General features: G+C 37.8%; 1 protein-coding gene across 3 annotated transcripts in view; it reads right to left on the bottom strand.

Annotated features, from left to right (window-relative positions):
• Positions 1-5,907: 5,907 nt before the first annotated feature.
• Positions 5,908-18,702, bottom strand: part of LOC142592844 (phosphatidylinositol 3-kinase regulatory subunit alpha-like) — an 82,644-nt gene continuing 69,849 nt past the window's right edge. The window contains exons 1-10 of one of the 3 annotated variants that reach the window (XM_075725551.1): positions 16,625-16,640; positions 13,134-13,236; positions 12,348-12,446; positions 12,043-12,223; positions 11,469-11,594; positions 10,292-10,434; positions 9,846-10,022; positions 9,672-9,740; positions 6,560-6,730; positions 5,908-6,097 (exon numbers count right to left, since the gene is read on the bottom strand). In XM_075725551.1, coding sequence (XP_075581666.1) covers positions 5,908-6,097; positions 6,560-6,730; positions 9,672-9,740; positions 9,846-10,022; positions 10,292-10,434; positions 11,469-11,594; positions 12,043-12,223; positions 12,348-12,446; positions 13,134-13,236; positions 16,625-16,640 — 1,275 coding nt within the window. Of the gene's footprint in view, positions 6,098-6,559; positions 6,731-9,671; positions 9,741-9,845; positions 10,023-10,291; positions 10,435-11,468; positions 11,595-12,042; positions 12,224-12,347; positions 12,447-13,133; positions 13,237-14,472; positions 14,579-16,624; positions 16,641-18,702 lie in introns of those variants that run through there. The other 2 variants (XM_075725550.1, XM_075725549.1) reach the window with 2 other exon arrangements.

Below are 18,702 nucleotides of genomic sequence, written 5' to 3' on the forward strand. Positions count from 1 at the left end.
AACAGATATGTTCATCGGAGATCTAACCCCACTTTCTATTAAGTGGACTAAAAATATGATAATAGCCTTTAATCTACGTTTCTTATTAGAACCTCTAAGGGCCAGTGACAATGTTGTGATTATTAATGATTATTTCAAGCCTGTGCTACCCGAGTACCTCAGTTAGGGGGTATTATGTGACTACAGTGAGCAAAATGTGGGCAGATTTTAGAATGGAAACCTTGGACAGAACGGGAATAGGAATCTCTTTCTGCTTCTAGAGTGGCTGGCTGACTTCCCCAGAGGACCTCTCCTGGGGCAAGATATGGATGGGCTCGAAGAATTCAGATACTGCATATCAATAATGAGGGGAAGAAAACAATGCTCAGAATCAGTCTTGCCCAGTCCCCCCTTTACTTCCTCCCTCTTCTTCATTCTCACGTTGGTTTTCACAATCAGATGTAGTCATGAAGCTGGTAAATTACCTCTAGCTACAAAGGCTGACAGGCTGGCTTCATGGAAATCAATGACAAAACACACTGATTTCAGAAGAACGAGAACTTCATCTGCACTGTAAAAGGCAGATTACAGATCATTAATATTGTACTGCTTTTGCAAGAGTATGAGATGAGCAGAACTGTCATTTTGGCACTATTTGGCACGAGACTATTTTTGAGCTACTCAACTACTCCATTCATTTCAATACATAGGATGGCTGTGAGTCAGCTGAAATAATTTGCTCCCTAGTTCCCTCTAATAATATGAGCATTTAGGTCTCATTTTCAAAGTAGGCCACATATAGACAGGAAGAGTCAGCCAAGGATTCTGGTAAAGAGACATCTCAGACCTTACTGAAGCCTCAACAACTGAAATGCAGTTTCAAAACAACCTTTATTCTGTTTGAAGACTTATTACAATTTTTAAAGCAACTTAAAAACAAGACACAGCTCCATCAACTTTATAGCTCGAGCAAAATTTCAAGGAGGCATGTTTTCATTGTTGCCTTTTAAAGGCAATTTGCAACCCACTTTACCCTCCACCTCCTCAAAGACCATTTTAAACCAAAGTAATCTTGATGTTTTAAAGACATTTAACAGAATAGAGCTTTATTTATAAAAACAAGAATAATAAAAAAATAGCAGCATCTTGGGCAGCTAATGCAGTCTCATTAGGACAAGTGCAATGTAACATTACCAACTCCCACAGTCCAGTTTAGTCTTCTACCGCAGTAAATACAACATGTTCTACATAAAATGTTGCATTTTGGAACCTTGTTCCATGGGAGGCATTGTGCTTTGAGCTGCCCATTTCTAAAGTGACCCTGAAAAAAATAATATCAGGATTCACTTTCCCAACTTAATACCATGTATAGCAAAAGCACTGTGTGAAAATCGTCAGTTTTCCCCATTAGAAGCATCTAAATGTTTTCCCAAGCATTATTATTTCATTGCCAATTACAAGACAAAGCCATTTCTTTACTACAGAACAGTTGACACCAAATAGAAAATTTGAAGATTTGGTTTTACAGACTGCTTGACAAAATTTCTTAGATAAGTGAACCATACAGACAAGCTTTTTTTTAAAAAACAAACAAACAAACAACAAAAAAACAAAAAAACCCACCACCACAGAAACTCAGTTTTCTAACTGTATTTGGAAACATGCTGCACCCACAAAGGTCTAGTGTGCATGTGTGTGTGTCTTTAAACAAAGTTAATGATATCACTGAGTTCAGCAAAATTATCATGTTCGGTGAAAATACACCTATACTGGGATTTATTCATACATAAACATAGCAAGTGTGCACACATGTGCACAGATACACATCCCCAAACCTGCAAATTCAAATTTCAACTTAAGGAAATCAGAAACTCCTAATTTTGCTTGTGGGTGCTGGTTCTCTGTGTTATGTCTCATACCTTTCAAAGGCCTTGTGAAAGTGCTGCTGCAGTGCAGCATAACTCAGGGATTTAAAATAAAACAAAAAATTCCCCAAACCAAAAAAGCATACTAAAACAATTCCCACCCTTGAATCATATTAGATGCAAAAACTACATGTCAATAGAAATATAGAAAAGCACTGTGCTTCTTCAGTTATATCCACGTGCTTTTTTTCTGTATATATTAGTCTGAGATCAAATCAAAACTGGAGTCAACAATATGGTACACAAAGGACAAACAACTCTGCAGTTGAATAGGGCCTTTGGCAGGACACAGCTCTGTGCATTAAGGAGGGAGGGAAATGCAGAGGCCACACAATACCTAGGTACCAAAGAAAACCCACTCATGCCCACTTTGAGGGCGTAAGTGATCCTTGCAAATTGCACAGACCCTGTGTAGGCAGAACTTCCCCTTAAGAAGCCCTAAGCACTCATCCTCACAACATAGTGCTTGTTTCTCATTGTTGCTTATGCAAGAAAAGCAAGTGCCAAATTTGTGCACGCACTATTTTTTCTCTGCTGCAACCACAGATGAAGAGTAGTAGTACAGCACGACAGGAACAAATGATATCCCATACTGGGCTGGGCATGCTAAGAATATGGCCTACTGACATAGCAGAAGTTTTCTTAATATGAGGAAAATTAGATCCAAATGCCTTAACTACCATAAAATTACTTGAGAAATACTTTACTTGAGAAATACTAAGTGAAACATCAATTCAGATTACATATATTTTGCTTATAGATATATATATTTTGCTTATAGAGAAAAAAATCCCCACAGTTTTACTCTTAAAATATTTAACATTCAAAATTCAATATGTCCAAAGTGTTAACTTGCTACAAGTGTTAAATTGTTGTATATTGAACTGATTTGTAACTTCAAGCCCAGTAGTATGACTGTCATGCTAGAGTAATTGTTGGCGCTTTTCACAGTAAAAAAAAGAGTTATTAGGTAAACCAAATTTACATGGTCCTACAGGCCTGAAAAGAGGATGGAACGAGGAAGGGAAGGGATGAAGACTGAACTTCTATACAGAAAAAAAATTTCAGAATAATTTTGTAAGTGGTGACTATCCCAAAACGTTAATGTTGGTTGAATCTTGTTTCCTGATATAAATTCTAGTAAGAAAATGCACCTATAGGAAAGCAAAGACAATCCACCAAAAAAAAAGAGCACAGAATCAAAATAAAAACAAAAGCCTTACAGCCTCAGAAATAAAGGAATAACGTAAAAAATAAAAGATAATATAAAAAGTACTGGAGAGTGGCAAATTTCTTATTATTATTTCCAATAGCTTAATAAGCACTGCATACTTTGAATTAAAACACATGTATCTCTAAAACAGAGCTATTATGAGAAAACTCCATGTGTCTTACTCTTGATTGTGTGTGCAACTCCCTTTAATAGTAATGGGTCTTCCCTTTGCATTGCGGGGGAAGAATAAATTCATATCTTCATTTAGTCAAACGTTTTACAGGATTTCTCTGAACTTCATTACTTTATCAATTTGCAATGTGTGAATTTCCTCAGTGGTCAGGACAGTAAATAACCATTGCAAACCACTCAGTGAATTGTCCCGGAATTCCCAATGAGTTTGCTTTAGTGGGATTCATGTATTTGTTTCTTTTTAACTAAACCATAAGTCGTCCCTGGTGCTTGAAATGATAGAAGTGTTCACTTTGATACTGCCTCAGTCTACAAACTTATGAAAATAAAACCAAAATGTTAAATATGAAAGCCTAATCATTTTCAAAACAGACGTTTCCCAGTCTTAATTAGCTCTATGTTGTATCCAATTGGTCTGAGTAAAGGTGGGAGCTTTTTTTCACAATACTAATACAAAAAAACCAAACGTAGGCAACAGTTTAGAGAAACTTCCTTCATATGAAATGAAAATACCTTGACATATTGACAAAAATTCTGCCACAGTAGGTCAAGAAGTCATTTATTTACTCTGAAGAGTGGATTCATTCTGAAATCCAAAATATCTACCCCAGTAAAAAATTTTCCTGTTTTTTCTGCAGTCACTATCAGAGAAGGATACACAATTTTACATCTTCCAAATACAATCATGACAGAAGTTCAAAATGCTTCAAGAAGCAAACATAGCACAGTACCATATTCTAAAGATATCGCTGAAACAATATTGTTGGAATCAGTGATATTTTGTAATGTTCATATATTTTTTATTGAATAAAGCAGCTTTGAAGCTTATCAGGCACTGCCCAACAAAATATTTAGTAAAAAAAAAATTATGAACTTTTTAAACTTTGAGCTGGTAGCTCAATATTCTATACAAAGAAAATTGTAAAATATTTCATAGTTTTAATTCTGAAGCCAACTCTTGTTGGCTTCCTGTACATTTTTTTTAAACAAACAACAAAATGAATAACAAAAAATAATAATCAGGAAAAAATATTCTCAGGCAAAAGAAAGAAAGAAAAAAGACGACAAGGAAACAGTGTGCCCAGGTGGCCAAGAAGGCCAACAGCATCCTGGCTTGTATCAGGAATGCTGTGGCCAGCAGGAGCAGGGAGGTGATTGTCCCCCTGTACTCGGCGCTGGTGAGGCCGCACCTGGAATACTGTGTCCAGTTTTGGGTCCCTCAGTACAAGAAGGACATTGAGGTGCTGGAGCGTGTTCAGAGAAGGGCAACAAGGCTGGTGAAGGGTCTGGAGCACAGGGCTGATGGGGAGCGGCTGAGGGAACTGGGGTTGTTTAGTCTGGAGAAGAGGAGGCTGAGGGGGGACCTTATCGCTCTCTACAACTACCTGAAAGGAGGTTGTAGTGAGGTGGGTGTTGGTCTCTTCTCCCATGTAGTTAGCGATAGGACAAGAGGAAATGGGCTCAAGCTGCGCCAGGGGAGGTTTAGGTTGGATATTAGGAGAAATTTCTTCACGGAAAGGGTGGTCAAGCATTGGAACAGGCTGCCCAGAGAGGTGGTGGAGTCACCATCCCTGGAAGCGTTCAAAAAACGGGTAGATGTAGCACTTTGGGACATGGTTTAGTCTAGTCTACCCTTGATTGGTTTAGTGATGGACTTGATAATGTTAGGTTAATGGTTGGACTGGATGATCTTAAAGGTCTTTTCCAACCTAAACGATTCTATGATTCTATGAAACAAGAAAGAAAAGCAAGCTTAACCTGTAGATATGCTTGAGAGAAGACTATAGCCTAAAGAAGACTGAGTATTGCATAGCATGGTCTAAGAATTCAGATTTCAGCAAACAAAAGGGAAAAGAGAAGCAGTTTGGTATTGACAGTTTCCATCAATGATAGTTAGTCATCCAATACTATGTACATTATTATATACTGTATGCCATTGAAAGTCCTGTTTTCTTCAGTCTTAAATATATTCTTAAAACAGTATTTTTAAACATCTAAACAAAACACTTCCTGGCACTTCACTATTACAATTCCTCTGAACAACATATTGTAACTGAAACCCTTTTAAAGTGTCCCTTAGAAATGAAAGTGCCATTCTGCTACATATCATTCACCAGAAACCAAAAAATCCACAATGCTGCGTGTCTGGATCCACTGAGTGCAGTAACACCAAATCCAAGCCAGGTCATGACCAAGAAATTCCAATAACCAAATGACAAAGACCTCTTACACCTTGTGTCTGGAGAATCCAACGTTCTAGCTGGTAAAGCTTCAGAAGTGGTCATAAACAAGCACCATGGTTAAAGGCCTCTATGTCCCTGCAGGGAGATCAAGTTAGGATTTCTCTCTCTTTTGTTTTTCTTTTCTTAATTAAAAAAAAGCACTTCAGACTAGAAACATACATTCACAGCTTAATACTGTGATCTCTCCAACTGCAGCTGTGAAGGAAAGCTCTAGTCCCATCTGAAGACAGATAGCTTTGATACTGCAGCTCAAATTCTTGAGTAAGGCTGAAAGGAGCCTTCTCTCTCCAAAGGCCTCAATGTTGTCAAATCTTTTCTTTACAAAAAAACCAAACAACCCAGAGTATTAAGATCTTCATCGCCTCTGCTGTGCATATACTGGGTAGGCTAGTGTGACATTGAGAGAGTCATTGTGCTGCACGAGTGATGTGTGTTGATAATGTAGCACCAGTTCTTTGAGCGAATTGTACAAGTTATATGGCTCTGCAAATCCGTACCCAGTAGGTGTTTTGTTTATCACACAGTGCTTTACTTCTCCATCCACCCTAAAGAGGGAAAAAAAAAACACCCAACCAGTTTTTACTTTGTCAGTACAGTAAAGTTAAGCAAGAAAATATGGTATGGCAATAAATCTTAAAGTGCTAGTCACTACATAGAATTCCTGTCTTCTGTGGTGGGATAATGGTAAAAGCCTAGGTTTAACCCAAATTCCCAGATGTTGTAGTAGCTTAGGGAGGCAGGAGATAGGCAGGACTTAGCAGCTGCACATAAAGGAGTGCATGCATGCTCTGGTTTCCCTTCTTCTCCATGAGGCTCATCTGTGGGAGTGGCACAGGTCTGAGCTGTGTAGGAAATGGAGCAGCAATAAGGATGGCCTCAGGACTTGTTGGTCTGCTTCTAAGCCCAAAGATCCTATGGGATCTATATATATGCAAGTGTCTATCTGCCCCGGCTCAAGGTATGTGCCTCAAATGTTGGTTACATCATTCACAAATTAGGGTACGTACACAACAGAGCAGGCATAGCAGCCTTGTTTGCTGCTCTCTCGAACAAGGAATGTTCCATCTCGCTTTCCCCGCAGCAGATTTTCAGCTTGACTTCTATTGATATTTCCCACATTCCACGTTCTCTCATCATGATGGGGCAAGTCCTCATCATCTTCTATTATAGAATATTGGCTGTTGAAATAGGACAAAATGTGTTTGTGAAACACGTTGCAGAGCAAAATCCATTAATTAAGTAGTCCCCCTTTCATATTACTTGAAAAAACAAAAAAAGTCAGTGGTTAGTAGGATGTCTCCCTGGTAAAACTAGGGATGTAAACCATATAATACCACAACATTTTGACCACTGAATAAAAATAAAATATAAGTTCTGGTCCTTGTTTCTTTTAAAAACACTCATGTAAATCTGAAGAAGGATATAAAAGGATGCTGTGTTATCTTTCAGAATCTACTGCGAGCACTTCAGTACTTCAGCTGTTGGTCACTGTTTTGGTAAATAGCAAGCCCAATGAAATCAATAACCTCTGAGTCATCTTCATTTCCTAAGATCAGAACATTTGGTCAGCAGTGAAAAATCATGCAATGTATCGACTACAGCTGCTGCTTGGGAAAGCTATGAGCAGTTGTATAGGTAGACAGGTTAATTATTCATAGGGGAGATGGCTTTGTGGAAAGGGTGGAATAGTAGAGTGCTCTCTCTCCTTATAACCAGATTATGAGAAGAGCATATAATATAGGGCCTTCTCTACCAAAACAGCCACCAACTATAAAACTGATTCAGAGTTATATAGAACCCTCTGAGCTAAAGCCCACCATGAAAGAAGATGTCTCCGGTTCGGCTGTGTGGACACCACTTTGATATTCTGCAGTTCCGGAGCTCCCCACTTGCACAACAGCCTGCACTGGTGGGCCCTGCCTCTCCTGCTCAGCTTGCAATCAGTCTGTGTTTGGCTAATGTATTTATTCTTTCCGTAATAGGTTTTTAATCAGTTTTTCTTGCTCTAAGAAAACATGACTTCTCACTCATCCACAGTTCTGTCTTTCTGAAGATTCTCAAAGTAGCCTACAGAAATCAGCAATCTCATGCAGAACACACAGAATTCAATTTTTCAGAAAGAAAGGTGCTTTTGTTTCAGATGACACTCTCTCTAACTCCCTCATCCCATCGTACTCCTTTGTCCTGCAAGATATTGAAATGCATTCAGCAGTGGCTCTATTTTCAATCAGCACCTAGAGAAAGGGATTCCTATTTTTACTGCTGCTTATTATATTGATTTTTTTCTGCCTTACAACTTTAGAAAAAATTCATATTCTCAAAGTTTAATTTTTCAGCAGAAACCTGAGCGCTTACCAGACTCGCTGGGAAGGAGAGTCACAGAGTGAGAGAAAAGGAAGACTTTCTTTAAACAGTTTCACTTACTATTTTGATGCTACGTTAAAACCATGACCTGGCATTGTTCTTTGTCTACTGTTCAACTGATGGGAGTACCAGTGGAAACAGGTGTCTACATATTTTCCATCATATCATCTTTGAGCTGTGCTAAGACTGAGTGAACAACATGGCTTTAAAATGTGTATGCCATTTTTATCCCCTGCTTCTACCAATGCAGCCGCAGCAGAGATGCACAATTTCCAGGATAACAGTAGGAGACTCAGTAAACCAAGCCAAATTAAAATAGACCACTAATGTGGACAAAGTTAGAATGTAAATCCACAAAACAGTCATTGTCAGTGTGCTGCTTTTGCTATATGTTCAGCCAGGCAGTGTAAAAGGCATGCACAGGAAACTACATCAGCAGAAAATGTTGATATGAATATTACTTAGACAACTTTGGTTTTCTATTTGTTCATTCTTCACTGTTACTACACTTTTGATATTATTTTGTGGCTTGCTTTTGTTTAAATTTGGTATACATTTGCACCACCCAGGTGCTTTTTGCTTTTTTCCCAGGAATGAAGTGAAACGTATTCAGTAGCCAAGCCCCAGTCAGAACGTATACTAAACTGAATTGCTGAAATGACAGAATACTATCCTGCCATTTCCCAGAAAAATTAACCAGACCACACAACCAGAAAAGGACCATTCTTCATCATACACAATTTTATCATCTCCAATAGCAACATGATATACTGATGTGGGTACCACTATACTAGATAGCACCATGGTACCAACGCTTGAAATTTGGAAATAGCCTACCCATGCCTAAGGGACCTTCTGAACAATTTATCTATCCATATGACATATCTACAAGATACTAACACCTTATGATCTTCATTTGGCTGATAAGAATAAAGACACAGGTTAAATTCCAGTGCTTTGCTAAAGTAACTTGATTATGCACTTCCTTGAATAATGGCAGAGTAGTGGGTGAGACAGAGTCTTTTCTAATATTTGCATTACTGTCCTGGTTTCAGCTGGGATAGAGTTAATTTTCTTCCCAGTAGCAGGCATAGTGCTGTGTTTTGGATTTAGGATGAGAAGAATGCTGATAACACGCTGATGGTTTAGTTGTTGCTCAGTACCGCTTATGCCAGTCAAGGACTTTTCAGCTTCCCATGCTCTGCCAGGTGCACAAGAAGCTGGGAGGGGGCATAGCCAGGACAGCTGACCCAAACTGGCCAAAGGGCTATTCCATACCATATGACGTCATGCTCAGTATATGAACTGGGGGGGTTGGCCGGGGAGCAGCGATCGCTGCTCGGGAACTGTCTGGGTATCGGTCGGCAGGTGGTGAGCAATTGCATTGTGCATCACTTGCTTTGTATATTATTATTATTATTATATTGTTATTATTATAATTACTATTTTACTTTATTTTAATTATTAAACTGTTCTTATCTCAACCCAGGAGTGTTTCTCACTCTTACTCCTCTGATTCTCTCCCCCATCCCATCGGGGTAGGGGGAGTGAGTGAGTGGCTGCGTGGTGCTGAGTTGCTGGCTGGGGCTAAACCACAACAATTATGTAGGCTGCCATGTGTTAACAGTGTGCATTGTTACTGGAGAGCTAGGCTTGAGATTTCCTCTGTGTGGTCCTGGAATTAAATATGCTTTATTTCACTTTTGCGTAAGATGACTTGAAATGCCAGTAACATTTAAATCTTTTAATACTCACTCTTCTGTATTTTCATTTCCAAGCCATTCATTTAGCTTCTTTTGCCGAACACCTTTTTGAGTCAGCCACCTGGACAATAATTGCAAATAAAATTAATTGTTAGTCACAGAAGTTAGATGCCAATAAAAAAAAAACTTTTAAAAAAAAGTTTTGTTAATTAATAATGATACTCACATCAAGTACTGATCTCTTGTCTTCCTCAGCTGTATGAGGTCTGGCTTAATGCTGTTCATACGCTTGTCTATCTCTCTATATTCAGCTGCTTGCTTCTTTAAATCCTCTTCTAATCTACGCCTGCTGTCCACAATTTCACTTATTCGAGACTTCAGTTTTTCATAGTTGTGCATAATTCTGAATGGAATAATGTGGTAGGTTATACTCTGATGAAGTCTTATTCATGACTTTATATCTGCTATTTTCTCATGTAGATATTTAAGAGAACAGATTATTTCTCTAGATGTAGGTACACATTTTGCAAGTTCACATCTACCCCATTTGAGCCTTGCTGTGCTTACAACTTAACAACTTCAAACTTGCCAACTTGCTTTAGTTTTAGACAGATCTATATTTGGCATTGTTTCTTTCTTCAAAATCATACAATTTGAAATATAAACACTGACCTTTGTATTTCTTTTTCATTTCCTTCCCGTTTAAATTTTTCAATGTATTCCTTACTGTATCTTTCTTGCGTCTGGCACTGCTCTTCAAATATTTTTATTGTTTCATTAAATGCTTCAATAGCTGTTCTTTTCATTTGAATTTCCTGAAAATAAAATAATTGTTATTACAGTTGTTATCAAACAGAGGGGATGATTTATTGGCTTGTATCGCAGAAACACTTCAGTATGTTGCAACAGAATGACTTCAATATTCCTTTACCAGAACACATTCTGTCTGCAGAGCCTTACAAAACAGAGAAAACAGGCCTATACAAAAGGCTACCATGATGAGGCTTTCTGCGATAAGGTTTTCCAAGAAAGAAAACTGCTAGACAAAGAGCTAGCTACAATCTTTGTTTTGTATAAATAAGTTTTATTTGTGATGATTAGAGCCTTATGGCAATGCACTTTGCCCTTTGTACCAGCTAATGTCCTTAGAAGTACATCTGGCTTTCTGAAATAAAGGTATAAGATATTGGGCTGGACAGGTCTCGAGGTCATCTAGTCTATCCTCCTGCCCCTACGTAGCTAGTCAATAGCTAAGTATTTTAAGTTGAAGTTGCCTGCACTCCTCCACCTTTCTTCAATTATTTTGAGGTGTATTTCCTGAACATTTTAAGAAGCAATCTTGATTCTGGGACTGTAAAACAGCACTAATTCACTGGCACTTCAAGACTTGTCTAATAGTTTATTATGATGTAAGAAGGATAGAGGCAGCTTTTCATTCCTGCACTGTATCTACACATGTCATCACTCCACCCTGCATAGGTGAAACCAGACCCTTAAAAAACTAGTAATAAAATACAATGCTTCCCTGCAGATGTGTCTTGAAAATGTTAACTCAACTTGATGAGGTCAGTATGCAGAACTGTTGGTAAATCAAGTCAGTTCTGTGCTTGCTTTGGATGCAGGTGTCAGACTTGAGCACAGGGTTAGGTTACAGGTGGTGACTATTCAAACATGAGTAAGCAATTCTACTATACTGAATGGGCACATCAGATATGTTTCTGCTTTTGGGCAATGGTAGTGGTGGTGGAAGGGAGGAGGATGGAGGAAAATGGTGGTATGAATTTACAGTAATATTCTTCTAAATCTACAGAAGTCTTCCACTCTCCCTTTGGTTTCAAATCTAGCTCACCTGAGATGTTCTTGTGTAGTCTTCATAGAGTCTGTCATATTCTCGGCTTTTTTCTTGAAACTGGGTATTATATTCATGTAATTTCTTTCCCACTGCTTCAATGCTATCCTCTTTTACAACTTGATCCTGGGATAATGAGCAGAAGGAAAGACATTCCGTAAAGAAACAATTATATCGCACAGATTTTCAGGATAAAACTGCTTAAAGATGACCAGATAGTTACATGGTAAATGTGACTTCTCTTTTATCAATATGGAGATATGATATACTATATGCATAATATGAAAATTAGAAATAAAATTAATGAAAAAAAGCAATTTTGCATTGCAAGTGTTCAGCTTTATACTGAAAATTATATATTTCATCATTAATGAGTGGGATATTTATTAACATAAGTTTATTTCTTAATAATGTATCTGCAAATTGTGGAGTTGGTTTTAAACAAAAACATCCATTTTTATACCCACTTTATTTTTTCAAACATTAACAGAGCTGAAGTTCTTCATGATAAATGACTCCACTGCAGTAATTTCTCTGTATTTAAGTGTAACACAAAGAAAATAGACCAAATTACCTGCTGGTACTTAGATACTGGATACAGCAATTTTACATCCAGTTTAGGATTATACTGGGCTAGAGATTCATTCCGGTAGTGGTTTATTAGCTCGACCACAGAGTTGAAAGTTAATGGGTCAGAAAAGCCGTATTTCCCATCTCGGTGAAATATTTTGATTAATTTGTTATTTCCTCCTTTCCTGCAAATAAAGTTTGTTGAAAAGTTAGGCATACTTCAAATACTATTTCCTAAGGAACACTGTATTTTAAATAAAGTATTGCATTTTACTGTCAGGTATTACAGACCTAGCATAATTATTTTACCTTAGTGTAAGTGTGTAGTCTCCATGCATTTTGGTTGAAGCATCTCGTACCAAAAAGGTACCATCAGCAGTGTCTCGAAGCTTCTCATTTACTTCTTCTCTAAAACGAAAGCAAAAGTAACCAATTATTTCAGCTACTTCTCACTCATTTACCTTCTAACTGTGCTCTAAATTATTCTGTTTTTAAATTGTTTTTTATAAGCCTTCTTGATCTCCATATTAATAAATACAGTTATTTAATAGCTTATTTAACATTACTAGAGAACAACTGGGATATAAAAATGGTATATTCTATGTCCTCTCACTGCTGGAATAAAGTTATATTCATGCAAAGGTCTTTCTGCTTGTTCATACAAGCCTGCACAACTGGAGCAGCCAGTGCTGGTCTAATGTACCTATATATAGTACAGTTAAAAATGTTGCTAATATATGGCACTTGTTAGTCTGGCTTGTTAACTATTGTGCCTACAGTTGAGGTTCTGGATGAAAGACAAGAAGAAAATACTTATTTCTTGGTGTTGTCCTTTCATGCTAGCATTTCATATAGCTGTCTTAAAATAACAGAACAACCACCAAATCATTTCACATATTACATTCTAACTGACTGCCAGTAACTTTTTAGTCATGCTTGGAATAAAACCAACTGTAATATGTTTGTGTTGGAAAATATCCTAAAAACGGCTTTTAGAACTGTAATTTTTCTATACTTATGAAGAATACATACACACAGAATAACAGCAAGAACATAAAGCCAAACATAAGAAATACATGTCTTGAGCTGATTTACCTTGAGATATCCCCCCAGTACCATTCAGCATCTTGTAATGACATGTTGTTATTCATGCCATTGTTAGTTACAGTATTAGGTTTTGGTGGCTTAGGAGGCAGTGCTGCAGATGAAGGGGGAAAAAGTTGATTATAACTCATTGAAAACCTGACCATATATTCCTTGAAATTACACATTATTGCATGAATGAGAAAAAACAAAAATAGTTACAAAATAGAGTTTTCCATCACTAACAGTCTTTAAAAGACATTGGAGAAATCATGATATTTTACTGAAAACAATATAATTAAACAAGAAAGATGCACTGTTTCAAAAAAGTATGTTAGTCTTGCAATAATATATTTTAAGCAAAATATAACATCATACTCATTTCCTCCCCCTGTGAAGAAAGCATTTGTGAAAAAAAAAAAGCTGAACTTTGCTTTTACCTTCTTCCATTATCTTCAGATGAATATAAATAATAAAATATGTCTTTCTGTGATCCTCAGCATTCTGTGCGATGATTTGCCAAAAAACACTTTAAGAAACCCATCTGTGACCCAAATATCCCTTGTGTTAATCTTAGTATTCTACAGAATAAATTGTGTTCCAAATGCCAGGACTGATTAAAAACCACATCCCCCTTTTCTCAATGTCAAAGCTGTATACATATACCAGTGGGTGCCAGAGAAAATACTGCAGCACTCCTGATTTAGTAGCAAGGGGGAATTGGAATCAGGATTAAAAATCAACCCAGCTCTTTTAGTTCTCCAGTAAGTACAATATTCCTTACGAACATCCCTGTCTGTATATTATGACTGGCTACAAAAGACAATGTTTTTACAGTTGCAATGAATATCAAGAAAGCATTTTTTTTTATACAATATGAAAAAATGATGTGATATCAGGTATTCAATTAATATTGCTGGATTTTAAAATATGTTTTTCCTCAAACAATCCAAACCAACAATTTGTAATCACTGTTTCAGGAAATAAAAGTATTATTACAGCATCTCCTTTAGTCACAGTGTGGAACAGAGATAGCAAAAATAATAATAAAAGAAATGCAAATTTTTTATGATATAAATAGCAGAGCCAGAACTACATCTGACAGAATAAAATCAAAACAGGAAACAGTAAAAGTAAGCAGACAGGTATTTCTACAGGTTATGATTCTAATTACTATAACCATGCACTAAAATACAATTTAATGCTAATTTATGGAAAAAAGGAAAAAAAAAAAAACCTATTTGTATCAATGACAAAGTAAAGAAATCCTACATATCCACTAAGAAATTTTCAGCAGCTATCGTAAAGACCAAAATGAATTAAGTCTTCCATAATAAGACTGCAGTTTTACCTGGTGGATCCATTTCTATGTAAAACATCAAGTCTGTGCCACAATTTATATCTGTCTTAGGATATTCTATATCCAGTTCTTCCATATTCCAAACAGTATTGTACATTTGTATGAGTTTCACTGAGTAAGCTCAGATACAAGAAAAGTGTCAGGCTCTCTTTGTAATGGTGTCTTGGAATTCATTTTAAAACCTATAAGGGGCTGCACTGTAACCTATTACATCATAAACCTCAGCCAATCATGTCAAAAGAATGTCACCAGACCATTCCTGTTTCATCATTTTGTTCTACACAAAACATTTTTAGTTTCTGAAAGAATCTACATTTAGCAGAACTGCAATATATACCTGGTATTACAAAGAAAAGGACTGAGCTCTCTCTCCTCACCCACATTCCCAGTTCGTTTTCCTGAATTTGCAGCATGGTACAGTCCAATCCTGGCAGGATGACAAAAGGCTGATATGCTGCAGCACGTAGCTCTTACACACATGTGCACACAACACGCACACTCACACACAGGGCAGCTCCCTTTAGAGGTAGGTCGGTCACTTCTCCGTTTCATTCTCCTACTCAGATGCCTGAAGTTTACCATTCAAAAAGCTATAAAAGGCTTGTGGACCTACTTTACATATTAAAGATGTGGAAGGGAAAACATTAGACACACATTATACACATACATACACACAGAAACATATATCTCCACATAATGAAATATGGATTATGTTTTTGAACTGTACAGATTTCTATAATTTTAATGGACACACAGGTCTGATATACTTGATATTATTATATAAAATGTGCTTACTGCAGAAATGCCTTCCCCCCTTATCATTTTGTAATAAAATACAATTTCAATCGGTCTGGATTAACTCATTTTGAAATCTAAAAATCAAATATTGTAATCTTACATTCAGCAGTTTCCTAAACCATGGAAGAAAGTCAAAATTGAGCAATATCTTGAAAAATTATTTTGCTGAACATAAAAAGCCAGTCTGTCAGGATACAACAAGGTTCAGTCTGCCCTTTCATGCTGCTTCTCTACCCTGTTCTCATTCAGATATTTATCAAGTTAATTGTTTTTAAAAGCAAGAGTCCTTGTCAGTGTCTTCTTCCTCGCTTGACGTTATGTCATCAGTATTCTCCTACCATTTAGAAATACTCCTTCTTAACTCCCCCCCATCGTTGACTGTAACTCTCTCAGACCTCTTGGAAGAAATACGTACAGAATAGACTATTAATTCCAGAGCAGAATGCTATGTAAAGCAATCCACATGCTTTATACTCACTATAATCTATGGGGGCAGAAAACCAGATACCAAAAATAACCACAACAAAGAATAGCTGTAGCAACTATCTGTGCCTACAGCATAAGAAATCCTGGTGTGGCTGAAATGTGCTCTGTCTCACAAATACTCATTAAAAAAATTAACACAATGTATATCCTTCCCAAATATTTCACGCACATCTACCCTCCTTCTGTGCCCCTCATCAGCTCACCCCCTTTAGACAAGCATTAACATATAAGAACATCTGGAGTACCAACAGCTACCAAAAAATGCATGCTAGTTAGCTTTATATGTTAACAAGCTTAAATTCATTTTGAAGTAGATTCTCCCTTCCCTGTTTAGGTAGACATGCTCCAAAGATTCCTTCCATTTCCAAAATGAAATAGGATACTTAAAATCATCCTAGACACAAGTCCAAACACTGAACTTGGAGGTTTAGCCCACCTGCTACCAAAACAGTTGAGTTGCCAAGGTAATTATATAAATTAGGTTATAAAAATTTCCTACAAAGACTACATTGCTGCATTTAGGTCTTGTGTGGGATCAGTAAGATTTTTTTATTCCGTTGAATAAAGGCTTTCAGGAAAAATTACTTCTCCAGGCTTTCACTGGTGACTGAATTCTGGACTGCCCACACTTGTATAATCAGGTTAGTGCTCAGTTCAGACTAGCCTAGCTTGCAGGCAAGAAAAGACAGGAGGCAGATAGGCAATTCCCCATTCCCTGTATAACTTGGAGAGGTACTGAGGTACTTGACTTTCATTCACGTATCTTAAGTCCATGAAAGCTCTACCTGGTATTAAGTTACAGCAAAATACTTCCATGAGGTGATGAAGAAAACACACACAGAAATTCAAAATCACTTACTTCGTAAATTATGCATCGCAAATGCTTGCCCTTGTAATACAGGCTGAAAATACAATCTAATAATCTGAAAAATTAATTGGTTTCCTCTCATAAAAATCTTGCTTAAAAAACCCCCAAACTCCTTTTAATAGGAAGCTTCTCAGAAGCAACTAAGCAAAAAAAAAGTCTTAAGAGATTGCTCTTTATGGAACCAATGTTCCATAAAAATCTCTAAAAAAGTGGTAACATGCAGTGAGAAAATCCAAGCCTTCTCTCTCTTCTTAATTGCTTAAAGCTCTGTGCTGTGCAGAAGGTATCCACTTACTCCTTACTCTGGTTCATCATTAAAAAGTGAATCTGACTTTAGTACTGTAAAAAAAAAAACAACAACCAAAAAAAACCCCGAACCCCCACCACCACTCTCAGTAGCTTGCTTGTCCTGGTTTCGGCTGGGATAGAGTTAATTTTCTTCCTAGCAGCAGGCATAGTGCTGTGGTTTGGATTTAGTAGGAGAAGAATGTTGATAACATGCTGATGTTTTTAGTTGTTGCTGAGTACTGCTTATGCTAGTCAAGGACTTTTTCAGCTTCCCATGCTCTGCCAGGGGCACAAGAAACTGGGAGGGGGCACAGCCAGAATAGTTGATCCAAACTGACCAAAGGGCTATTCCATACCATATGATGTCATGCTCAGTATATAAACTGGGGGGGGTTGGCCAGGGAGCAGCGATCGCTGCTCGGGAACTGTCTGGGTATCGGTTGGTGGGTGGTGAGCAATTGCATTGTGCATCACTTGCTTTGTATATTATTATTACTATTATTATTATATTGTTATTATTATTATTTTACTTTATTTTATTTTAATTATTAAACTGTTCTTATCTCAACCCAGGAGTGTTTCTCCCTCTTACTCCTCCGATTCTCTCCCCCATCCCATCGGGGTAGGGGGAGTGAGCGAGCGGCTGCGTGGTACTGAGTTGCTGGCTGGGACTAAACCACGACAGTCCTTTTTGGCGCCCAACGTGGGGCACGAAGGGTTTGAGATAAGAACAGATTAACTAGAGTGTATTAAGGAATCTGTTAACAGTTGCCGGTCATGATATTAGTTCATCTGATCTGTACCATGTTCTTTTCTTGGCTGTGCATGTTAAAGCTTGGTGTTGGTCTGTGCATTGCGCTATGCTCTGTAGTGATTAAGGATGTTTTGATTGGGAGGTTCCTTATCAAAATCCTGACCTTGAGCATGGTTTTCTATCTGGGTTTTATACACAAGTCATTACTGTACTTCGGGTACCACCTCATGGAGAGAGTTAGCAATTATACCTTTCCCTCGGAGATGTTTGTTGTGGAGGAACTACAGAATGGCACCTTCATTACCTTATTCTATAATGCTTCCTCCCTCATTACAGAAAGTTTTCAGTATTTTGAACATCCCTGGGCATTTAAGATACTTCTATTGATACTTCTTGGGAATATTGTTTAGGTTTTGACAAAGGTTAGTAAGCAATTTAAGAATATCATCCAGAGATCTGCCCCAAGGCTGGAGAGTTATGAGTGGCAGGGTGTGTGGGATCGTATGCGCAAGTACCTAGGGCAGTGGGGACCTCCAGTGTTTTGGAACTTCACCCCTGAACAAGTGCAGAATCCTGAAGAACTAGTAAAGTATTTGGAAGAAGTATGTTCTCACCCTGGCAACTCCAAAGAGACACAACTCATTGCAACATGCTGGGGACTGGCCCATGCTTATAGAGCCCTGTTCAACACTATTCAGTACCCTCAAGGGAAAGAGAGGGTCTCTGGATCTGATGACAAAACAACAGGCGCTGTGGCTACTCCAACCACAGCCACAAGCACTGCAGCTACTCCAACACCCACCACAGGCACTGCAGCTACTCCAACACCCACCACAGGTACTGCAGCCACTCCAACCCCAGTGGCAGGCACTGCGGCTAAACCAGAGAACCAACCTGTGCCGGTATCAGTTGCCCCTATACAGAAGAAAAAATACACGAGGAAATCAGTTCGTTTAGTAAGGGATGAAGATGAACCAGGGCCATCACGAGAACCAGAGGAGGAAGAACCCATAAATGAGATGGTGAC

The sequence above is a fragment of the Pelecanus crispus genome, chromosome W (assembly GCF_030463565.1).
Source record: "Pelecanus crispus isolate bPelCri1 chromosome W, bPelCri1.pri, whole genome shotgun sequence".
Taxonomy (NCBI): Eukaryota; Metazoa; Chordata; class Aves; order Pelecaniformes; family Pelecanidae; genus Pelecanus; species Pelecanus crispus.